Consider the following 25,713-nt stretch of genomic DNA (forward strand, 5'->3'; position numbering starts at 1 on the left):
TCGGCAGTCACGTATTCTGGCTCGTTTTCTCCTGTTTTCGTCTGAGCATCTGCGAGAAAAAAAAAGCACAGAGGTGCACGAGTACCGCCTCCTTTACTCGTTACTATCTTGTCCGGAGGTGCACACCAAACTTAACACGGCGACGCTCGTTCCTCGCATTTACTCAGACGGCGCGTTTAGCTTAGCACACAAGCTTAGCCCCTCGCCATGCTTCCCATGGACGTGTTCTGGTTCAGCCTGGGCTATGCGCCGCTCATTGCTTTGTTCGCAAGCCTCACCTGGACCTTCTTGCGGTACAGTGCACGGGCGTCGGAAGATAAGAAAAGGGTAGGGCTTTCAATTTATTCTGTAGATCGCTTTTCTATTTGCTGTGCGTGTCCCCGTATTTAGCGAGTTGTAAAGTTCAGCCTTACCTGTGTGCGTGAAATGTGTTTTCGCCTCTATTCGCGGGAATGCTTTCCACGGGCTCTTCGAAGTTGCAGCCACCGAAAATTATTTTCGGCCCAACTTTTTTTTTTATCAAATACCCCAAAGACCTCTATGTGTGTTACAAAAGGTGTCAGTACATCAAGGCTATTGCAGTACTTGTTCAAACAGATCCTACATGCTAATAAAAAAGAATACAACGAGAAATTGGCATAAAGGACAGAGAAGTACAGGCATTTCGCCCATTGGTTATATATTATCACATAAAGGTAGGTGGGAGGACAGGGAAGGGGATTGAGATGGCAGCGACGATGCAGTTATGACAATGTTAATGACTACCGTTTCTAAAACCACAAAGTTTAAAAAAATAAGAGACTGTTTTTTTTAATTATTATTCGCTTGGGTTGCTACAAAGCATCAAATCGGGCTGAAATTAAATGTAAGCATGAACGCCAGTTTCATGCAGTTACAACAAAAAATACTCGACTCATAACGTGTTTTTTTGCAGGGATATTGCCCCACTGTTTTTCAGCGTGCATGATCTCATACATATCAGTGCTATCAATGCGCGAATTTAATGGTATTAGCGGTCCCTTTAGCTGCTCATGGCCTGGCCTTTTTACCGCACCGCAGAGAAAAGACATTTGCTTCGGCTTTCAACGAGTGAAGGCCGCTCCAGGGACCTTTTTCTGTCTTTGTTCGCATTGCAAACGTACAAAAGAAATCTTTCCGATTGGCCAGTACAATGAGGCTCATGTTCCTGACCGAAAAAAGAAAAGAAGTTGTGTGCTCATTTCATGTGAGGTACAGATCAAGTACGAGTTAGCCGGCTGCAAACATTGGTTATGTGTGCCCTGTAACGAAGTGATAAACCTAGCCTTATAACGCGATTTTTCTACTCTTGAACTTCTGCAGTTATTGTCGCGACCTTATAATTTGTTGGTGCTGCTATTTTAGCTCTATTGAATAAGAACTTAGCGTAGTTGGTTTTTTATATATTCAAATTCAATGTTTTATCTCTAAACCTTCTTTCTGAAGTTTTTCGTTGCTCATTGGCAGCATTTTATAGTTGTCCAAATCCTTCACTGATATTAAAACTACCGTACCCTCAGCATACATTGTTGCCCGTATCTTATCAAGCCTTTGGGGAAGGTGATTAATGTACGTGACAAACAGTATCTATTCCAACGCTGACCCCTGCGGTACACCATATGAAATAGTTTGGAAGTTAGACGAGACGATTTCAACGTGTATGCGCTCTGGTACCTTTCCTCAAGATAGTTCTAAAGAAAATTTAGAATGTCACTACGAAATCCATAGACTTCCAACTTCCTTGGCAAGAAGCTCATGATCCGCGGTGTGGAACGCTTTTGTTTACGCCCAGGACAATTTCTCTTACTATTTCGTTGGTATTCAGAAAAGCTTTATTGTAGTTTGTCACGTAAGTTACTGCCGTTCTAGTGAATTTATTTCGACAAAATCAGTGCAGCAGTGCAGTTAAATTATTAAAGTAGCTTAGAAACTTAGTATTTTGCTTGGATATGAGCAGTTCGAATCCTGTGTTAACGGTTGAGAGTATCGAAATCGGTCTGTAGTTTTCTAACATGAAATTACCGTTCTTAAAAATGGGAGAGACCTTCGCTCTTTTCAGCAGATTAGATGTTCGCACAGCATACCTTCGTTAGATTTCATTATACTCAATGATATCCTATCACACGCTGTGACTTTAAAAGTTGCTATTGAAGGAGCTGTGGCCATTACTTAAGTGGTAAGTTAAAAAAGACAAATGAAGGAAAAATGGATTAAAATTGTTTGCTTTGAGTCAGAGTAAAAAATATTATCATCCACCCTGGCTTGCTGAGTAATACCTCTATTTAATGACCTATAATAGCATTTCCTTACTGCGTCGTAGAAGCACTAATAATTTGATCCTGAATAGTTTTTATTGATTTCTGTAGCAAACATCTTTCCTTTCCTTTTGATTTCTATGCCTAAATGTCTTCTTACGGTATAGTTCTAAGGCACTTTGCGTCATCCAAGGGTTGATCGGCTGTTTGTAGTATTTCTTGGCGTGTTCATGGGTTAGTGTTACACTTTGTGTTATTGCATTAAAGATTCCATAACATATTCGCGCATGGCGGAAAACTCTCTAGAAATGAAATTCTATCGGTACGTGCAGCTGTTTGACAAAGCGATTCATATTGTTGTCGCACTGATGAGGCAACCAAAAATGGTATTCGTGAACCCGTATGATTCATATATTATTTGATACGAAATGTTAGAGGAATCGAGTTTGGGTTTTAGTTAAAGTCCCCATACGAGAGCCTCCTTATGCCCGGTGCCCAGCTGATCTAACATGCCTTCCAAGACGTGATCGAAAAAATGTACTTTAGAACTTGGTGAACGGTACACCACACCGACAGTTACCCCAGAAGAAAATGCAATAAATAGCGCCTCATATTGGACTGATATATCTGCGGTTAAACAAGGGATAATTATAATTCAGGGGGATGGTGCTGACAAATAGTAAAGCATCTCCACCCTTTCGTTTGCTAAGTCGTAGACTGCAAACCAAGTTGTCACCTAGGAGGTTCACCCGTTCCTCAGGCGTCAGAACCTTAGTCTTGGTGCGAGCAACTATATCATACTGAAAATTGTGTTAACAAAGAAATATCTGGAGAGTGTTCATATGTCCAATACCGTCATGGTTGTTGGAGTGTAATAGTGAAAAATGTTTCCCTTTCTAACATCTGTTCATTTCTTCAGTAGCAGCAACTTGCACTTTTTATGTGCAGTGGCGACAACAAGGCACAAGGTGTAGAACGAATGAGTTGTAGTAAACAAGAGGGGCTCCTGGTTTATCTGCTCCGTTCGTCTGATCTGACGAGCCGTGACATTCAAACGCGAATACGCACCATTTGTGTTCCTCCCTGACATTGAGAGTACGCGGTCACTCTGTGCAGTTATAAACATAGAATCTGTTCAGCTAACTTTAGGATTGCGAGCACACGTTCCAGTGTTGAAAGAACGATGCACTGTAGCGATCGAAAACTATCCTGGTTTCGTTGCACCTTGGGTAATAGGTTGCGACGAATGTGTACTAATTGTCCTGACAATAACACCTTTCCAATCCTCGGACTACAGGATGTTCACAACGTGTCTGTTCCAACAAGTAAAGACGCAAACACATGGACAAAAAAAAACGCAGAGGACCACGCTGACCATTCACCTATAACTTATTCAGCCTGTGCCTTTCTTTGTCTATGTGCTCCCGTCTTTACTTGATGGAACAATCAAACTGTCATCATGCATCAAATGGCCCAGAAAACTACCTTACAGGATGTTACTTACTGATACCATAGCATATATAGTTCCTGACTGCCAGGAATGAAGCAGATGTAAACACTCCACCTCCTTAACTAAAAATTATCCCTGCGTTTACTAAAGCGTCTTGCTCTGCATTGAAGTAGCGGCTTCGTAGAACCTCATGCACAGAACCATAAGCTAATTCAATGGTCAGTTGCATTCGCGCGATTGCAGACGCTCTTTTATACGTCTCACAAGCTCCTCAAATCGGCAACAAACATTTTGAGTAAAGAAACTGTGACATCCTTAGGAAACTACCCAAGCGTCACCACTTTTTTGATGTTCAATGGGAGCCTATGAATCGTTGCTCGAGGACTGGAAACGATCACATAAGTTTAAAGCATTGCATACTTCCACTTGCAGTTGATTCCTACCCGAAGGCGGTATCCCCAAGAGGATTTGCCGCCGGTATATCCCAATGGCTGGTTTCCTATTATAGAGTCTCAAGAACTCAAGGTTAAACAAGTAAAGCGAGTCGACGTACTTGGTAAGTTTCAATGTCGGGGTATCGCTCTTTTACGTGTTCTAGAAAGAGAAAGAGGACGAAAGCCTTTGAGAAAATAGGTTCCGCGATAAAAAAAGAAGTAAAACAAGGTATTGACGCATTATTTCATGTTTTTCATACTCGATTTTACCAGTCTAGTCATTGGACAGAGGAAACAGCTCTCAAGACGAGGACTAAGAAAGAACGGCAACAGATGCGCTGCCTGCCAACGTTGTCTTTATTGCAACCATACAATAACTACGCAGAACATGCACAACACCCCGCATGCGTCGAGTATATCGTCAAAAATGCAAGATCAAAGATGAAAAGTTTTTTGTGCAGAAGAAGGGTGAATCATTGATTTTAAATAAGTGGTTTTGCCTCAAGAACGACGAAGCTCAAGGCATGCAGGGGGCTGTGCGTGTTCGACATATTTATTTTCTTCTTGCCATAAATACAACGTTGTTAGTGAGCGCATGTGCTGCCGTCCTTTCTTAGTCTTCGTCTTACGCGGTGTTTTCCCTCCGAAGTGGAACGCCAACCAGCCCAAAGTCAGGCCCTTATGGAGCCTATTATTGAAATATCGGTAATTTTTTAGCATACTGCACGCCTTAAGCCTAAATCCTATACTCCTTGGAAATTGAAAGGCATAAAGGATATTCTTTGGAACATAAAAAAATACCAGACTTCGCGAATTGCTCTGACTGAGCTCATTTGCTCAGCCGGCTGTCACATCGGCGCCGCCACTTTCCCATAGCCATTGTTTCAACCAACTAGCTCGCTATGCGTACAAGGCCACCCTCATTCGTTACGGCATTGCATGTTGGTGCAAATGCCCGAAAAACGTTGCAACTGCCTCTCGGTCGCTCCTTGGATAATTTATTCTACCTTAATATCGTCTCACTACAGCGGGCTCTCGGATCGCTCGTGCACTCTCCGAGGAAAATTATAGTGCGCGAACCGCAGTTCGGTAAGACCAGAACTAACAGCCATGAAGCCTTCCCGATGCAGCAAGACAGTTTTAATCTAACAAAACTGTGCATGTTCATATCCGGCCGACAGCTGATCGGGCAATCTGGAGCCCATTTCGCGAGATGCTCTAATAGACTTTCCTCTTTCTACAGGATTAGAGCTTGTGGTGTTTCGTACCGAGGACGGCATTGCACACGTGCTTGACGCCTACTGCCCGCACCTGGGTGCCCACCTGGGAGTGATGGGCCGTGTGGTGGGAGATTGCATCGAGTGCCCCTTCCACGGGTGGAGGTTCGACGCAAACGACGGCGCTTGCACCCACGTGCCTTACTCGGCCAAAGGTGCTCTGTTACCATCTTCTCGTAATAAAAAGGATGTAGCGCTGAGATTTCAGCCGTTAAACATGCTGCTACAGAGGTGTCCATCCTCAAGCCAGCGCTTTCCTTTTTTATTATTATTATTGCTTCAATAGACCCAAATGAAATCTGAGCAAAATACTTTTGGAGGGATCGATGGACGATTGTAACGAAAAAGATCTCGATATCAATTTCTGTAGACTCGTATCTATCTATCTATCTATCTATCTATCTATCTATCTATCTATCTATCTATCTATCTATCTATCTATCTATCTATCTATCTATCTATCTATCTATCTATCTATCTATGCAACAAGAGCTAGACCTTGCTTAATATCCGAGGTGCACATGGTAATGCTCGCCGCACTCGTTCATTTTCCTGCCGAATTTTGTTTTATGCGTCCGAACTGCCATTTCTGAGCTGTCAATCCTGTTGTGATGGTTGTTGATATTTGCACATACCGCGTTCGAATAGGTTGTTTTGTGCCATTTGGGAGGGAAACTGTGTTATTTTCACCAGTATGGTTTCGTCCAGGCTGTGCTGCCACTAGGATTTGCGTAGGCGCTCGGCCGACTTTGGCTGTGTCGTGTATATGGCTCCTGTTAATCTGTGCTGGTGACGTTGAGACAAATCCTGGCCCAGACAAATATAAAGTTCTCGCTGCAATTAAAGAAATGAAATTAGCCAGTGATAATTTTCAAAGAGAAGTTCTTGGAAAAATCAAAAATGTACAGTTGCGCGTTACAGAAATCAAATGACGCTTATCTAAGCTAGAAGAAAACTGACCCCCTTAGAAACATTTCTAAGGGGGTCAACACCTTGGTCACGATGCTGAAAGAATCGCAGTACATGCTTCAAAGCATAGCAACAACTCAAACGCGACAGTCAAGCAAAGTTGTTGATGACCTCAATAATAGAATCCGTAGACATAACTTAATCTCCAAAGGCATTGCTGAGCAGACAACGGAAACATAGAAAGATGCCGAAGATGTTGTGGCAAAGTTTATGACCAACAACTTGGGAATTTCAATAGGCGAAGTCGAGCGAGCGCATAGAATAAGAGAACGAAGGGAGGACAACACCTTCCCGATAATTGGGAAATTCTTAAATTTCAAAGATAAGACCTGCATTCTCAAGAATGCCCACAAACTGAAAGATCTCAAATCTGCTTCCCTTTGGATAGAGGAGGAATGTTCACCTAGGATGCAATTTATTTGGAAACAGCTTAGAGACTTCGCTCGAAAGACCCGACATCCTGGTGAGCAATATAAACTATTGTTTGATAAGGCCCTTCTTAATGGTACCCTGTATTCATTCAACTGCACCACTAGAGAAGTGACTGCTCTTCCCAAGCGCCACTCCACAGATGGGCCTGCTTTTACGAAAAACCGTATAAAAGAAATGACTACACCCCCTGAAGGCCGCGCGACCACTCAGGACAAGTGACTACAAAATAAAGGGATAAATGCAGCGTTGTCAATTTTGGTGACAAACTTCAATTTTGCACACAAACGTCTAATAAAAAAACTTGACAATCTGAATATTAATTCGAAGGCAATTTTTCGGATTAAAAATTTTGTGGCCAATCGCTAACAAACAGTCTTCGCTAATGGCCCTTCATCAACCCTCTCCCATGTGAAATCTGGAGTAACACAAGGGTATGTACTTGGACCTATCTTATTCTTAGTTTATATTAATGACATAAGCAATAACCTGAGTTCTGCCCCGTTCACACTGAGACATTCGGCGTCTGGAGCGGCGCCCAGTTCGGCGGAACGCAGTTCGGCGGCGGCGAGATCCGCCGGAATAGCCCCTTCCGCGCCGATCGCTCCCGTACCGATTTTTGCGGCAGCTGCCGCCGGATTGCCTCGCCGCTGTTGTGCCATTACCACAAGCCCGGATTCCGAATCTGCAAGATGCAGAATCTATCCTGCGAGCGCCCTAATTCTCCCTTCACAAGTCAAGATGCTGAGCCGTCAGGCAGCGGGTCCTGCGGGAGAAGCGGAGAAGCCTCGGCGAGCCGCAAGTTTGGACGTGTCGGCGTGTGCCAGACAGCCCGGCGCCGCACCTCCCTTTGCCTAGAGGTCACCGCGCGCGCGAACTTTGAACCGGGTGGCCAGCGCGGTCGCTGGTTGGACCCCTCGGACGACCGTCGTGTGCTGACTTTGTATTGGGCCGTTTGAGTGACAATGGTCCTCGGGGATTATAAAAGCAGCGACACGCCGCTCGAAAACAGGATCCGCCGACCCCACCGGGAGAGAGTGTCGCTCCCGACTGGGGTGAGATGTGTCACGCGTTTTCGCCGGACGTCGTCGTGCGAGAACAGTCGCGTTTGTTGTGAGCACTCGGCCCCAGTGCCGACCCGTTCATGTCCTGTATGATAACCTGTATATAATGTATAAAGTCCCTTTTGTTATTCTCATCGACGCCAGGCTCGGAGTCTTCGCTACCAACGCTCTGTCACGAAACGGGTGACGAGCGCTACGGGACCACAAAGCCGAAATCGTGGTGCAGCGGTACAAGTTCGTAACACTGGTGGCACCGGTTGGGTGTCGTAACACTGGTGGCACCGGTTGGGAGTCCGTAACACTGGATGGCAGCTACGGGATTGACCGGCATCAGCTACCTCGGCGCGGTGAGTGCCTGAAGTTTACCTCAAACACCAGACTTTCTCTAACACAGGTTATAGTAGCTTAGGGAAGGATTTGGTGTTGCATTGTGATAACCTTGTGTGTTTCAAGCCTAGTAAGAGTGTTTTGAAAACCAGGGGATGCTGAGGGGGTAGACAGGGCAGTGTGTGAAATACTTGCATATGTCTTACTAGTAGCATTATAGTAGCGTACGGCAGGTATATTCAAAAAGGGTAAACAGCAGGAGGACAGTGTGAACGATGGAGAAGTACAAGGTGAAGGAACTTCTCGAAATTTGTGAGGAGTTGGGCATTGAGTTGGGCTCAACCAAAAGAAAGAATGCGATCCTTGAGGTCATGAGGACTGGGGACGTAACGGCTGAGGAAGCCGCTGAGGCCTGGGCGGATATCAATGAACGTCGGGAAAGGGAGGAAAGGAAAGAGAAGGAACGTTGCGAGCAGGAAAGGAGAGAACAAAAACGTCGCGAAGAGGAAAAGGAGGAAAGGAGAGAACAGGAACGTCGCGAAGAGCAAAAGGAGGAAAGGAGAGAGAGGGAGCGACGTGAGCACGAGCTTAAAATGAAAGAGTTGGAGATCCGAAATAATTCGCCGGCGCCTAGTCTCACTTCTAATGTTCCAAGAATACGCGATCAACTTCCACCCTTTGTCGTCGGAGAGGATATGGCCAAATACCTCGTGAAATTTGAGCACGTGTGTGAACGGAATAGCATTGAGCGATCCCTTTGGGCACAGAATCTGTTAGCGTTGCTTCCTGGGGAGGCATCAGACGTAATAACTTGCTTATCGAAAGAGGCGTTTGAGAGCTACAGTGATGTGAAGGAAGCGCTACTGCGGAAGTACAAATTGTCGCCCGAAGCTTTCCGGCAGAGGTTCCGGTATGCAAAAAAGGGTAAGGAGTCGAATGTTGACTTCGCGTTTCGTCTAAAAGCCGACCTGGTGGAATGGCTGAAGGGCGAAGAGGTTTACGACGACCGCGACAAAATTGTCGAATGCATCGCGTTGGAGCAGTTCTACCGTTGCATTGATGAGGATGTCCGGCTCTGGCTGCAAGATAGGCTAAAGGAGGTTAAGCTAAACAAGGCAGCCGAGTTAGCGGAAGAGTATTACACCCGCCGCAGCTTGCACAGCAAGGCAGTGCGCGTAGAAAAGGCAGATAGGAGAGATGGGTTTTCCGGAAAGCCCGAAAAACGGAAATGTTACAATTGCAAAAAGCAAGGGCACATCGCTGGGAACTGCCCAGAGAAAATTGCTTTTGCAACAAAACAGCGAAATGATACGACGCGTTTTTTTGAAAAACGGAAACCGTTAACCTGCTACAATTGCAAAAAGCAAGGGCACATCGCTGCAAGCTGCCCAGAGAGAATTGCTTTTGCAACGATACAGGAAACTCACAAAAACATACGTCTATTGGAGCCCTATGTGCAGGAAATTAAGGTAAACGGCAAGAAGTGCCGTGCACTTCGGGACTCTGCAGCAACTATGGACGTTGTTCACCCGTCTTTCGTCTCCTCGAGTGATTTTACGGGAGAGTGCGTTAGGATACGGCAAGTGGCCGAGAAGGAGAGTGTCTGTTTACCGATCGCAACGGTTATCATTGAAGGAGAGTTTGGGAAATTTAACACCGAAGCCGCTGTGTCAGCCGCCCTCCCGGAGCAATTTTCCTACCTCTTCTCAAATAGCTCGGAGCAGCTGCTGAGGGATCAGGGCAAATCATTCTTTGCCGACGTGGCGTACATGGCCCCCACGCGATCCAAAGCGCGCCCGCTGTCGAGGGAACTTGACTTAGCGTCGGTGAGCGAAAGGCGGTACGGCACACGGACTGATCAAGGTAACTTGAGTGGCGAGCAGTCACGGGAGAGGCAGAGCTCGGACGCTGGCCTAGACGAGCGGGTCCTGGAGGTGAGTGGGAGTGACGCGTGCAGTGCTAGCCGCGATATAGACGCGACGCCGCAATTAGGCGACGCGGGCTCCACACTCGCTCCGGTTTCCGCCAGCTGGCAGGAGCAGGCTGCAGTTGAAAGGGAAACTCGGATTCGCGAGCAACAGGAAGATTGTTCACTAGCCGATCTGAGGAAGAGCGTCAAACGGGGAGTGAACAAAAAGAGGGTTTCATTTGGCAAAGAATCTGGCTTATTGTACCGCCGCTACACGGATAAGCAGGGTCGCAAATATAAGCAGCTTCGGATTCCGCGAAAATATCACCGGGAAAAATGAATGACCTCATTTGCTTCCTCAGAAGTATGTTTTCGGTCCAAAGCGATTTCAAGGGGACCATTCTATTTGTCATTATTATTGCTGATTAATAATTGTTTCTTGTCTATTTTGTTGTGTTGTTAATTTGAAAACTGGTTGTTTGAGCCTTGTGTACTAGATCGTACACCTGCCTCTTGTTGCATCGGGAGCAAAAAGAGGGATAGCAATTTAGTTAGGTTGATTTGAATTATGGCCTTGTCTGGTGTTTGACGGGAGACAGAGGGCACTTGTTCGTGTTGGGTGTTGCCTTTTGCCGGTCGGTTTTGCAAGCTGCAGAACGACCAAGCGGGACCAGTGGCGAGAAGCAAGGTCTTAGGAACGACCCGAGCGGAGCTGGTCAAGGTGCCTTGGCGACGACGTGGTGAGCAGAGCTCCTGTCCTGGCGAGTCGGACCTGGGCACGTGAAGTTACCTGGCGTCCCGACACTGGACGTGAACTTGGACGAGCCTGACGAACGTGCGCGCCTGGCATCCGAGCCACGTGGAGGCAGCTCGTCTTCCCGGCGCCTTATCTGAGGGCGGGGATGCTGTTGTGCCATTACCACAAGCCCGGATTCCGAATCTGCAAGATGCAGAATCTATCCTGCGAGCGCCCTAATTCTCCCTTCACAAGTCAAGATGCTGAGCCGTCAGGCAGCGGGTCCTGCGGGAGAAGCGGAGAAGCCTCGGCGAGCCGCAAGTTTGGACGTGTCGGCGTGTTCCAGACAGCCCGGCGCCGCACCTCCCTTTGCCTAGAGGTCACCGCGCGCGCGAACTTTGAACCGGGTGGCCAGCGCGGTCGCTGGTTGGACCCCTCGGACGACCGTCGTGTGCTGACTTTGTATTGGGCCGTTTGAGTGACAATGGTCCTCGGGGATTATAAAAGCAGCGACACGCCGCTCGAAAACAGGATCCGCCGACCCCACCGGGAGAGAGTGTCGCTCCCGACTGGGGTGAGATGTGTCACGCGTTTTCGCCGGACGTCGTCGTGCGAGAACAGTCGCGTTTGTTGTGAGCACTCGGCCCCAGTGCCGACCCGTTCATGTCCTGTATGATAACCTGTATATAATGTATAAAGTCCCTTTTGTTATTCTCATCGACGCCAGGCTCGGAGTCTTCGCTACCAACGCTCTGTCACGAAACGGGTGACGAGCGCTACGGGACCACAAAGCCGAAATCGTGGTGCAGCGGTACAAGTTCGTAACACTGGTGGCACCGGTTGGGTGTCGTAACACTGGTGGCACCGGTTGGGAGCCCGTAACACCGCCGCGCGGCGCTGACCAATCGGGGAGCGCGAAACGGAACTTCCAAAGATGGCGGCCGAGTCTCACGTCATGTCGCCGCCGTCTCTTCGGCGTATGCTTCTGCGCGTCATGCATCGCCAGGAAGGTGCTTGCCAACAGGCTGAGCAGTACTGCCTCTTCTTGCTCGGGGTTCATCATTGTCTTTCCAAGTAATGGTGGAGACGCGCAACATAAACACACGAACTCGACGCGAGCGGAGACAACTGCACAATTTCGAGCCGCGCGAACATCCGGGATATCCCGCGCTTGATTGGAGGTTAGCACTTTATGGGGCAGATGGCGCCCTGTCTTTCCGGCGGCGCGGTCCGCAAGCAGTGTGAACTACGTGATTTTTGGCGGCAGGAGAATTCCATTCGCTGTAGACGCCGGATTCCTCAGTGTGAACCTACCATTCTACAATAAGATTGTTTGCAGAGGATTGCGTGATATACAGGCAAATTAATGAGCCCTCTGATTCACTTCAGTTACAATCGGACTTAGACAAAATTAACAATTGCTGCACGCAATGGCAAATAGAAATTAATACCTCAAAAACAAAAGTCGTGACATTTACAACAGAATCTTACCCCGAACCTTTTCATTACACTCTAAACAAAATGACCGTAGAATCGGTACCTGTCAAAGTATTTAGGGATCCATTTTGCATCCGACCTTTAGCGGAACATTCACATAGATACGGTTATTAACGAGGCTTCTAAAACACTCGAATTTCTCACACGCAATCTGCGTTTAGCTAATGCAGACGTTAAGATTTTACAATAAATCACATTAGTGCGCTCGCAGTTGTACTACCCTTGTTCGATTTGGAACCTATACCAAGCATACCTAATAACAAAATTGGAGTATCTTCAAAACAGAGCCGCTCGATTCATATCGAAGAACTTCTCGCGCACAGCAAGTGTGACTTGCTGCTGTGACGCGCACAGCACAGCAAGTGTGAAAGACGTAGAACGTTTTCCATTCTGTACTTTTTGCACAGATTGTATCACAGCCGCTCTTCCTTTGTTATGTCCCGTTTCACGCCAGCGCATCGCATATTCCCACGCATTGCATGACAACCAACTCAAAGTCCAACCCTTCTGTGCTCGCACTAATCTCTTCTTTCCTTCACCTCTCGTCCTAGCCATCCGTCAATGGAATCTTCTGCTTGGCACGATTGCATCTGTCATTGATTACGAAGAGTTTGTAACCAGCCTGAAACGTCACCTTGAGCTGTAAACTTCATCCTTCCCCTCCTCTCATTTTATATATGAGTGTATATATAACGCTACTCCCTGTAATAATTGAATGGTTGTTGATGATTGCTGCTATCTGTCTTTATATTTTGAGTTTTGCTTTTCAACATGTTAACGGCCAATGACTTCTGCACACATCGCAGTGCTACTTTCCGTTGTGTTTACTGTGGTTACCTCCCTATGTAATGCCTCCCCGGTCCTTTAGGATATTTGAATAAATAAAAACATGCAGAAAACAAGAGGCTAAAGTACGTCGTTGTGTACATGTTTTTTCGCAAAGACATTTCATTGAAATCAAAACGCAGTGTTCACGTTTCTTGCAACTCACCTTCACACCTGTAGGTGTTTGACAGAGTACGTTCGAAATACCCTAAAAATAGGGAAGATGTGATAATTATTATTTCTGGGTTACTTTTAGGACACATAATAATTTGAAAATGACTCTAGATAGTAATTAAACAAGCACTTAGTCAATTTAGACTAATTAATTTTTCATCAAGGGGACTCAGACGATTGGCAGTAATGGAATACTTGAAGTCCGTCATCCGAGGTGTTGATAACCGTTTCCAGCAACGCAAGAAGTAGACGTTCATAATTTTTACAGCGTATTGAATTCAGGTTAATTTCAAACACCCAAACATACAAGAAAAATTGAAACCGAAGTACACACATGAGGTGTATTCTTTGAAATTCGCCAGGCGGTGAGGCGTAAGCAGCAACATACCTTATGCGGGTCTACTGTAAAACAAGGACAGTTGCGCTCTTTGCCGGCTGAGTTTCGCTTTTATCTGGACAATTCGCCATAATTCGTTTGGGTAAAAGAAATAATTCATTCGGTGCGTCAACTCGTTACATTTCCGGAAAGGGTTATGCGCACTTCAAGTCGTCCATTCGGATCAATGGCACGTAATGTTTTTTTAAATAAGTTAAGTAGTCGAATTTGCATGATTATTCGTCTAATTTGCACCTCTATTCCAACTATAATATGCGCTTCGGTGATAAAAGCAAATATGAGGAAATAAATTTATAATCGCATCTTCCGTTTAAGAACTTTCCAAGGTATTTCGTGAAACAACCGGTTTACTACACCTTTATCGCCTCACCTTTAGCTATGCTGCTTGCCTTCCTACAGTGCCCGACTTCATCAAAATAAAAACTTGGACCACGGCCGAGCTTCTCGGCAACGTGTTTCTGTGGTACCACGCCGATGGCGAAGAGCCCAGCTGGCAGGTAGAAGACGTTCCCGAGGTGACAAGCGGTCGCTGGGAAGTGTGGAGGCGATACGAGGAAACGGTGAGCTGCCACATCCGGGACCTGTTCGAAAACGAGTCGGACTTCATGCACTTCCGCTACTTCCACGGACCCAACGTGCTGCTGTCGCCGGAGGAATTCGCGAAAAACGCGGGCGACACCGGCTGGGGCCGCTTCTTCACGCACCTATGGACGGCCAAGGGGTACACAAAGGAGCACCGCTTCTGCGTCGACATCGCCGCCAAGATACGAGTTCTTGGCCGGTGCCCGCGCTTCTTTGACAACGTGACCAACCTGACGCAGCAGGGACCCGGGCTGCTCATGGTGCGCGTCGAGTGTGTCTCCGGCAAGCAAGTTATCGTGGTCGCTGTCACGCCGATGGGTCCGTTCCGGATGCGCGTGGTGCACACCATGTACTTCGAGCCCCGCGCAAGCTTGCTCTTCCGATGGCTGGCAGGCATCATCTACACGAAAGCCGTGAGTTCACTTGATCGTTCAAACCCACCCACGAACATCCATCACCAACTGCACCGGCTACAGGAAGACAAAGGACAGAGACGAAGCGACCGCACAGTGATCTGTGTGTTCGCCTCCTTCCTGCCGTTAGTCTTCCTGTCGCGCTGCAGTTAATAGGGAATGGACGCCTAGTATCCTGGCTTTCAGTCTTTTTGTCGACGCAAGACGAATAAGTAAAGGAACTAATAAAGGTGTTCTGGATTTCCCGACGCAGTTGCAGAACCAGATTTAATTGCTCCTGGGAATCTTGGGTAAAAAAAGTTGTTTGTGGAAAAAATTAAAAAAATTACTTATGGGGTCTTACGTGCCACAGCACCGATCAGATAATGAGGCATGCCTTAGTGGGAGACTCCGGATTACTTTTCATTACTTGCGGTTCTTTGAAGACCAATTAAAGAAAAAGGAAGCTGGTAAGCAAGAAGCGGCGCGAAAACGGCAGACCTGCGGTGATGCCGCCCTGAAGTTCCTGAGCCAGCGCCCCACGGCGTCATAGATTTTGACGGCGTCTGCTCCGATTCAGTGAAGATATTATCGGGAGATATTAACTGAATTGTCTGCTAAAGAACCTGCAAATTTTCGAAAACGTTTATTGGGAAAAAACAGCTTAAGTATGGTGACTCACTTTGAAATCCGTGCGGTTACATTGAAGAGCCAGAGCTGGAGTTTCGGGGTGGAATAAAGAAGTGAACATTGGTCGTCATTTGCTGTTTCAGTACACAACCTGTTGCCTCGAAAGTTATGAAAACATAGTTTTTGAGATATTATTCACCAGTCTAAATTCATTTGGCGTTTCTCTTTTAAAATGTGCGCCCAATGCACGGTACACGAGCTATGTGTCGCATTCCACCGCCATCGGAATGCGGCGCATTCCGATGGCGGTGGAATGGGGTGGTGGAATGGGGTGGTGGAATGGGGCGGTGAAATGGGGCGGTGGATGGCGGTAAAATGGGGCCATCGGGAATGCGGCCGCCGCGGCCGCATTCCCGATGGCCCCATTCATTTCATTCCGCAGTCATTCCACGGCCGCATTCCGACCGCAACTGTCATGCACAAAGATTTAAAAATGTGGAAATGCCATGTAACTCGACCGAACAAATATAATGTTGCTTGCCGTCGCTTGGAGATACCCAGATAATTTTTTTTGCATTCTGCCTAATTACATAATACGTCTCAATTATTTATTCAACTTCTCAAATATAATTAGATTAAAAGTGCCAATTAGAAAACTGTAGAGCAACGTGATAAAGTCTGGTACAGCCTCCTGTAGCTCAATACGTACTCAAGTGTTTTTCTGGCTGAGAAAGAAGCCCGCGAATACACGCAAAACTGCTACACGACTGGCCGCTCGAGGCACTTTGGGTGTATTTTTTTTTTCAATTCAATTTTTTATTTGCAGACATAGAACACACAGAAATACCAGAACTGGTTGGACCCATAGCCACAGGCTATGGGTCCAACCTGTTCTTCCAAGCTACTTCCAAGTTCGGAAATACACTGTTCGTAGCACTTATTGAGCCACAGTAACCTGTATCGGCAGTTTTTCATGTTGCTATACACTTGTCTCATTGGCACTTTTCATCTAATTATAATATTTGAGAAGTTGATGAACTAATTAAGACTAATGATGTAATTACGCGTAATGCAAAATAAATGATCTGGGTATCTCCCAGCTACAGAAAACATTACCTTGGTTCGATCCAGTTGCGTGGATTTGCATATGTTTAAATCTTGGTGCATAACAGTTATTATTATTAATATTTGTTTTGAACACATATACACATATACACAGGTAACAGAAAAGGGAAAGCGAGGAGCAGGCTGGCAACTGCCACCGGAAGGGGCACAACGCCTGCCTACTCTTCTGAAGGGAGGTGACAGCAACACAGAAATGGAAGATAGAAAGGAGGGGAGGAAAAAGGAAAAAGGAAAGGAGAGCAACAGCACAAATCTAAAGACCAACGTAGAGCACTGCAACAGGACAAATCTAAAGACTAAATCTAAAGACTAAAGGTCATGCTACTACAGAATGTTGAATGTTTATGCTACAAACGTGAACCTAAGTTAGTTCTGCAAAGGTTAGTAGGGCGCGATGGGCCTGATAACATTTAGATGCACAGCCACTGGGTTATAAACATTCCTCGAGTGTCGCACACAGCAAGCCAAGGAGATGATAGTTTCTCACTAGCGACATGCGCACTGAAAGCGGGACACTCAAATATAAGGTGCAGAAGTGTCTCGTAGCAGCCACAAGACGTACACAATGGACTTTCCGCACGCCCTTGTCTGTATAAACGTTCGTGCACGTTCACGCAACCAACCCTCAGCTTGAGCTGTTGTGCTCTAGCGCGACGAGGCAAGCCTAGACCACTAAAACTGGGCGGGAACGTTCCATTTGCGACGCGCTGATCTGGATGCTGCTTGAGTAGGTGGCGACGAATCAGCAGACGAGCGTCATGAAGCTTGCACATAATTTCTGGGCAGTCACAGTTGTTATGAACGCAACTTGAAGTGAGCCGATCAGCCTCTTGATTTCCGGCGATTCCTACGTGTGAAGGTATCCATTGAGCAACGAGAGATACCCCACGTGATGTAATTTTGCTCGCAGAGTCATTAATGCTGCGCACAAGTGGACAATCAAGCTCACTGCGTTGTAACCTGCTAAGGGCAGCACGGGAGTCCGTAAAGATGACAACCTTCGATGTAATTAACCCCTCTTGCACGTATTTCAGTGCAACATTATTCGCTGCTAGTTCCGCAGTTGTTGACGAAGTTGGATGACGTATTTGAAAGATACGTCGTACTTGAGTTGAAGGGCAGTAAAAAGCTGCAGAGGCGCTTTGACCGTCGTTGTGTACAGATGCAACTGTGAAAACTTGAAGATAATCTGGAAACTTTTCGAACAAGTGAGACTGAGCCAATTGGAATATTGCCGAAACAGCCATATCAGACTTTTTGTGCATGTCAGAGATTGTGAGGAAAAAGGGGGATACGTGTTTCGTGATACCTTTTAGAGGTGGAGATGTATCTGAAGCAGCATGTTCAGAAATGGTAGTGATATCCATAAATAATGGCGCCATTTTCCCCGTGCGAAATAATGGGCGGTGAATCAGACGATCAAGGAGCGATTGACCATTCGATGTGCGGTGCAGACGCTCAATATGACACAGAGCTCTCTGATCTGCTTGCAGCCTCAGGTGTAACTGATGCGCTTCAGTAAGTAATACAATAGATTGCGCCTCACGAGGTAATGCAAGCATTAGTCGAAGGGCAACGCGATGATCTCGCTCCAGTTGGGCCATCAAACTAGGTAGTATGTTCAAAATTGGTAATGCGTACAGCATTCCTGAGAGTACAGATGACTGGTACCCCTGAAGAGCCGTTGTTTGGTCGCCACCAGCACCTCGAACAGTCAAGGCGGCCACATACTTAAGAAGGGAGTGCGATTTGCGTCCTACAGATTTAACGGCAGGACGCCAAGAGATGCTATCATCCAGAATTAACCCCAAATAACGGTGTTGTCGCACCCAGTTTATAGGCGTTTCGTGAAGATACAGTCGGCTCATTGTTCGACGAGCGCGTTGTTTAGGGTGATAGGCTATTGCAGCCGACTTAGTAGGTGATATGAGCAGGCCACCTTCACCCAAGTACTCCGAAGTAGCGTTGAGGGCTCTTTGCAAGCTTGCACGAAGCCGCGGACCAAGGTGCAAAGGGCCGCTTATCCAGAGAGCAATGCCATCTGCGTAGACAGCTATGCTCACGCACAGGGAAGTCAGTATCTCGAAGCAAACGACTTGGAAGCGCGGCGAGTACCACGTTAAGCAAAAGCGGCGATAATACGCTGCCCTGTGGAACACCACACTTCACATTTCGGTATTCACTAGTTACTCCTCCGACACGCACTTTCATCCGGCGCTCCGATAGAAAATTATGCACAAACTGGAGCACACGACCCGAAATTCCCGCGGTTGCAAGAGCGAAAATAACCGCCTTGTGCGGAACTGAATCGAAAGCTTGCTGTATGTCTAGGAAGAGCATGTAGGTGGAATGCTTGTTTTCTTTAGCAAATTCGAGTGCTGAGACAAGGTCTGATATGCTGTCCAGAGCCGAACGGCGGCGATGAAAGCCACTCATGACATCAGGGAAAAAATTCAGCTCCTCTAGCCTGCGATCCAAGCGAAACAAGACCATTCGCTCCATTAATTTGATGATGTTTGAAGTTAGGGATATTGGTCGGTAGGATTTGAGGTGCCTTGCCGGACGCCCGGGCTTTAAAATTGGTATTACCACGGACGATTTCCACCCAGCAGGGATTACACTGGTTCTCCATACTTCATTATACTCGTCCAATATACGGTCATGGAAATTCTTATCAACGTTCCGCAATGCTTGGTACGTCGCACCATCTGCTCCTGGAGCAGTGCGGCGTTTGGAGAGGCTCAGCGCGTGTCGCAGCTCCTCAAGAGTGAAATCTGCCTCGTCCATCTGGCAAGCTGGACCGTAGGAAGCGGTTACGGTGCTGTGACTTGTCAAACAAGGAAGGTCGCTAATTGTGGTGTCACTGGATGCAGGAGAGACGAAAATGTCTGCAAATGCCTCTGCTATTACTTTTGGTGACTGGCCAGTCGCTATGCTTAATGTAGCCGTAGGATTCTTGCAGATTTCAGGAGTGCGGAGAGCCTTCAGTATGCGCCATACATTTCCAAAACCACTTCCAGTATGCAACGAACTACACAAAGCTTCCCAGCTCTTGCGACGAAGTTGTTTTGTATGCCACCGTATGGCTGCATCAAGGCGATTGTATATAGTCCAGTCGGTTCGTCGTTCAGAGCGCTGTGCCCGTCTATAAGCGCGCCGGTGACATGGAGCCGCAAAAGCTTTAAATCGGGATTTGGTTTAGCGATATTCCGTCTTCGTTGTACTGTAGCTTTTTGTAAGCACTCACTCATAAGTTTAAATAGGCTGTCTTGAGATGGTGCCTCTGAGATCAGCTGTCGGAACTTGTCCCAGTTAATAACTATATAAACGACATATGGCGACCCGCAGTATGTGTAGGTGTTAACCAAATGGGTAGGTGATCTGAGCCGCACGGGTCGGGTTCACATGACCAAGCTAAGCACACATCTCTCGTTGTTATCGCAAGGTCTATAGTGGAATGCTCCTTTCCTCTACCAATAAATGTAGGTGAACCGACATTCAGTATTTGGAGATCGTTCATGATAATGAACTCATGAATGATAATGATTCATTATCATGAATGATAATGAGCTTTCCACTGTGGTCGAAGTCTTTGTAGATACTTGTTCCGGCGGTTTCGATGGAAGCGCTGGCCACGCTGTGTCTGAGAGGCCCCCTACTTTCTGATGCGTTGTTTCTTTGTCACTCTTTGGACGCGCTGCTTTTCCAGTCGCTGGGGCAGCACTACGGCGACGGAAGCTCTCATCTCCTGCTGCCTTCTTTATGGCTTTCTCTTTTAGTGCCTTTAGTTCATTCTTCGATGAGGGACACCCTTTATCCGTTGCCAAATGTTCACCATTACAGAACACAGAGAGGTTAACCAAAATAAGGTCTGGTTGGCTACCCTACGCCAAGGGAATGCGAAAGGGGAAACAAAGATAACAGGGAGTGAGAGGTGGGAAGGACGGAAGAAAATTAGCGGTGAGTTCGCTGACGCGTGTGGTCTAATCATAACTGCACTAATAGTCACAGACGTTCACACAAGAACCGTCACCCTCAAGAAGCACAAAAGTGCCTTCACTGCTTTATGGGCCGACGAGCAATGGGGGCGGTGTTCCAGCAGCACCTGCACGGAAAGCGGCCGATTGTCCCGTTTTTGGAGAGCGTTAGCAAGTTCTTGTCTTTCTGGGGCATATCGTGGACAGTGGCACAACAGGTGGTCGATATTTTCTTCAGTGCCGCAGACTTCGCATGCTGCACTGTCAGTGACAGTTGGTACACCCTATATAGCCACTGAGCTAAGGCGGCAGTCACATGTGTAATATAGATGTAAAAATTCTATATGACCCTTCGCTAACGAACCCATTTCCTGGGGCCAAATTCATAAACCTTTTTGTTCGTAAGTGCGCCATGCAATTGGCCGGTTCCCTTCACTAATATTAGGTCCAGTGCCAGGATTGACTGCAATTTTCTATTACCAACAATTCCAGCGTAAGAACTTTATGACAATACTGACCGAGTTGTGTATAAGCTTCAAAAACAATCATAGTCTATGTGCGCCAGAGTGGCTTCCCTAGGTTCAACAGGCACACTCACCACTGTACTCTTATACTTCTGGCATATGTGGAACACTTTTTAATATAGACAGAGAGGCGTCTTTGTATACAATAACATCCTACTGACGCGTGCAACATTCAAAAGTAGAGGATAGAAAACTGGGAGAGTTGTTGAGTTGAGTTGAGTTGGGGTTAATGGCACATATACAGCTTAGGCTATCATGCGCCAAACACTAGGTATGGATTCTTTCAATAAGTTGGGACACCTCAGTGAGTCCTTGTCTGGGCAAGAGCCCGGAAAGTCCCAACAAATTAGCTAAAGACCTCGGCCTTCTTCTCAGGGATGAGAAGGTGGATTAGGTGTTCTGTATTGTGTAGTTTAACGCTCTGTGAAGTTTTAAAGTTTTATGAGAACTCCTCCTTCTTTTAAAAAGCTAAAAACACATGATACATCAACAAGCGCATCTTCTCCTAAAATCAAAGCTGGGTGAAAAGGGATGTGTTCTTTGTAAAATATGGTAAAAAACGTTTTCCTCAATGGTTCAAGTTTCCACATAGTTCACATTGGGGTTTGTCTTGCTTTGTTAGAATGAAGTTGTGTGTTAGGTGTGTGTGTCCTATGCGAAGACGGCACAGAATCACTTCTTTGAAACGTTCCTGGTGTGTGCAAGATTTCCATTCGCCTAACACGGGTTTTAAAAGGTGTAATTTGTTGTTTACTTCATTGTTCCAAGCAGACTGCCATTTTTGCCTTAGTTTATGATGTATTAACTTCATGCAGTCGTTAGGAGGTACCTTTACTTTTGTGATTTCTTTGTGCCGGGCCTGTGCCGCACATGCGTCTGCTCTCTCAGAGTTGTTATTGGTTCTTGGCTAATAACAACGGCCTACTGAAAACGAAGACGACGGACGGCGTAAACACACCACAGCGCTTGTGTTGCGCCTACGCCTTACTTCGTCTTCGTTTCCAGTACGTTGTTATTAGCAATGCAAATTAGGGCGTCTTTCCACAGCGCCGCACAGCCTGTCGTGCTCACCTGTGAAGATATCATGCTTAGTTTATGTTATTAGGCGGTGCACACTGTCTCAAGCAAAGGTAAAAACAATGGAAAACCACTAATGGTATTGGGGGAAATAAGTAGTTGGAACAAAAAGATTGTCATTAGCGCGACCGCAACAAAAGTATTCGCTGGTAGGTGCTTAGGAAACTTGGATTTGGGCATATCTTGAGCCTTTCTCAGCCATTTTTCTAGCGTGTTTGTCACAATTGATCATATCGTATCGAGAATAACATTGAAAGTGTCTATCATTATTTCGGGCCTTATGTTCTGCATATTCCAGTGCCATTTATCGTCGACAGCCACTGAAAAGCTGAAGATTGGTTTCCCTGTGTGTATCCGTCTGCCTGCTCTTTCAATTACGCCGTCACCGATGACGGCTGCCGTAGTCATCATCATCAACTCGCCATCGCCTCGTCGTCAGGTTATCTCCTCATCCTCAACATCAACCTCCCAATAGGGTGAACGAAAACTAAATTTTCTCAGCAGCACCGCTAGACTGCTCGAACTTGAAATCACATTATCTAGCATGCAATTTTGCCACAAAGCACACTCCAGATAACGCACTTACGTTTTGTGCAATTAAAGAATGACTCATGACATAATACCACTAATATGTAGTCGGCACATAGGAATCTCTAAAGCACAAAGGCTAATCGCTAATAAGAGCTCGTCATTGCAACGGCTTCATTATTTCAGCGGATTGGGTGCCACATACAAACTTGAATGAAACTCGCGGAGGTTAACATATTAAGCGCTTGCGCACTAAGGAAGATACTTTGCTACTACACCCCCAGTGTGATTTGAATTCACATTCCTGCAACAACGGGAAAATGGGGTGGGACACTAACCTCTGTGCTATTATGTAACATTTGCACTTGGTAGTTTGCACAAGGCTTTGCGCCCTATGCACCTTGTCTGAGAGGTAATAGCGGAGAAGACGAGCATGACGTTGTGTTTTGCAAAGAAGTTGTTCATCACAATTTAATCTGTGCGGATCTAGAATCTCATCATATCCTCGCTGCCATCATCTATGTGTGGCGGAGAATAATCATTGGTGTTGTAAAGGCAACTTCAGGTTTGATTCCAAAGTTGGAGCTATCGTATTTTACCGTGAAATTTCTGTATCCTGAATCTGTCGATTCCGCCATCACCCGGAACCTTCTGAGCTTCTACTTATTTCGTGGGTGATATTCAAGAGAAATTTATTTACAAATATATTTTCGCTAATCTTGGTTTTCCCTAAGCTCGTTAGTCATTCTCTCCCTTGGGGTTACTTCGCAGGGCTCCAGCCACAAGTACGCCTTATAATTTTATCTGTGACACAAAAGGATTAACATATTAAATTTGTGAGAGCGTCTATTGCTTCACTTTTAAAGAATAATACTCTCAAAATTCTTTATACATCGTAGGATGAATCAGTTGCTGCCATTCGTTTATCTCTCGCTAGAAATTACCCGCACCCTTACTCATAACATGAATACCGCCTGATTCGTGGCCAGTCGCCCATATAGAGGTAAGCGCCCTGAGAACTTGGGAACTACAACTTTTGCAATAAATAAGTTCGACGGTAGAGAAATCACTCTAGTCTGCTTATTTTTCCTTCGTTCTTCCTTCTCTTTTTGTTTATGTGCGTCGACAAATTGTGTCATAAAAGGAATATAACCTAAACGGGAATATAACCTTGAGGGTTGATTTCAAGTTTAGCGTGCACAGGCGGCGGCCATCGAATTGGATGAAGCAGCTCGCACATCGCTGGTATTTGTGAAGCATCAATGGCATATTGCAGATCGAGCGACGGTTATCATAACAATTCTAGAACAGATGACAAGCATCGTAACAAGTATACCATAGGCCCATGTGCACCGGTGGTCGAGATGCAAGAAGCGCTTCTTCCCAGAGAGTGGAACCATACAGCATACTAATTAGCGAGAAGTCGAGGGGCCCTATTTTTTTAGTCAAGATCGTATGAAGATAACAGTTACTGAAGCTAAGGAAAACCTAGGGCAAATAAATCATTTGTTGTTTTTAATTGAAATGTAGATATAAGGCAAAGGGAAATTAAAGTGGACGAAAAAACATCTTGCCTCCGGTGGAAGCCACAGCTTTCGCATTACACGTGCCCTACCTCACCCCTGCTGCTACAGCTACGGCGGCGGATGTTCCCGTTTTCGCATTCTTGGGTTTTTATGTATGTCTACAAGATGTAACTAGGGGAGCACTAACCAGCGCCACTCATGGTCACGGTGGCGCATGCGGAACATTCTTTTGACCGTTCGATCGCGGCACGTAAACCATGAGCTTCGGCAGCAGGCAGCTCCTCCTCAAGTTACACTGAATTAAGCTATACTGAAAGATGCACAATGAAATCAGCAATAACTAACAATCGTGGAGTTTACCAAGTACTTCAGTGTAAGGGTTGGTGTTTATTATTCAATGCGTTAAGGGACGGCTGAAGACTACATATTCATGGAACTAGTTTTCTGTACCAAAAGATGCGCCGCCCAGCAAAAGCATATCTAATTAACTCACTTCACCACCCTTACGCTTTAGCGCATTTTTAGTTACGTGATGTCGACTCGACGTTGCCATGACACGCGCAGAACATTTCTTTGTTCTTTGTGAGATATAGTGGTATATACAGCACCAGTAGTTTATACAGAGCTTGCTATGCTATTCTTTCTTCCTCGCAGTTCGAAAGGGATCTGCTCGTGTGGAATCACAAGAAGATGCTGTTGAAGCCACCCTTACCGAAAGAAGACAGGACTATTGCTGAATTTCGTAGGTGGTACAACCAATTCTACAGCCAAAGTAGCCCCACGTGGCAGGATATACGGTCTCGCACGCTCGAATGGTGAACCTCATCTTTTGCGGTGTATGAAATACATCGTGCTTCTATGAGTTATTCAGTTTGGTGGTTCTTGTCTGCTTTCTTCCTGCATTTACACTGTTTTGCTACAGTGACCTACTATGTGCAAGCCATGACCGTAGTGTGTTAATTTCCTAGCTTTCTATGCCATCTTTAGGCCTTCCTATGATATTAGAGCACAACTCTTACGCAGCCGTTCCTGTAGCGAGCGTCAACGTAACCAAGCGAACGAGCACAGTGAAACATGAAAGCGAACTCGGAGCGCAGCGGGAGGTGAACCCTTAAAATTTTTTTATAGAAGGTCTATAGACAGTTTATAGACATATATAGACTTTTATAGACATTTCTTTAGACTAGACTATGGACAGTCCACAGAATTATGTCCATACACTTTTTATAGACTAGTCTATAAAAAGTCTGAGTCTATAGATTTCCTATGGACTGTCTATAGACAGTCTATAGATTTATGGCTACACACTTTTTAAAGACTAGTCTATAAAAATCTGAGTCCATAGACTTTCTTTATACTGTCTATAGAATAAGGAAAATTCATGTTTTTAGGCAATTGTCTGCAGAATGTATATAGACAAGTGTATAGGCTTATAGCTCTACATTTGTAGACTGAAGTCTATAGAATGTCTATAGACTATCTATAGACTATCCCTATAGACCAGTCTATAAAATTATGGCCATACACTTTTCATAGATTAGTCTATAAAAAGTCTGAGTCTATAGACTGTCTATAGATTAATGGAAATTCA

The 25,713-nt window shown here is 45.9% G+C and overlaps 1 protein-coding gene across 1 annotated transcript; it reads left to right on the forward strand.

The window, feature by feature from the left end:
* Window positions 1–207: 207 nt before the first annotated feature.
* On the forward strand, window positions 208–24,941 carry LOC135906705 (cholesterol 7-desaturase nvd-like). The gene is made up of 5 exons (XM_065438275.1): window positions 208–327; window positions 4,156–4,279; window positions 5,401–5,589; window positions 14,161–14,756; window positions 24,777–24,941. The coding sequence occupies exons 1-5, from the start codon at window positions 208–210 to the stop codon at window positions 24,939–24,941; spliced, it is 1,194 nt and encodes a 397-aa protein (XP_065294347.1).
* The last annotated feature ends 772 nt before the right edge of the window (window positions 24,942–25,713 follow it).

Source organism: Dermacentor albipictus, chromosome 1, assembly GCF_038994185.2.
Source record: "Dermacentor albipictus isolate Rhodes 1998 colony chromosome 1, USDA_Dalb.pri_finalv2, whole genome shotgun sequence".
NCBI classification, from domain to species: Eukaryota; Metazoa; Arthropoda; class Arachnida; order Ixodida; family Ixodidae; genus Dermacentor; species Dermacentor albipictus.

Excerpts from the sequence above, each read along its gene's own strand:
- LOC135906705 (XM_065438275.1), top strand. The coding sequence starts at position 208 with ATGCTTCCCATGGACGTGTTCTGGTTCAGCCTGGGCTATGCGCCGCTC. Across the intron at positions 4,280-5,400 it reads AAAGCGAGTCGACGTACTTG|GATTAGAGCTTGTGGTGTTT; the intron begins GTAAGTTTCAAT and ends CTCTTTCTACAG. Across the intron at positions 5,590-14,160 it reads CGTGCCTTACTCGGCCAAAG|TGCCCGACTTCATCAAAATA; the intron begins GTGCTCTGTTAC and ends GCCTTCCTACAG.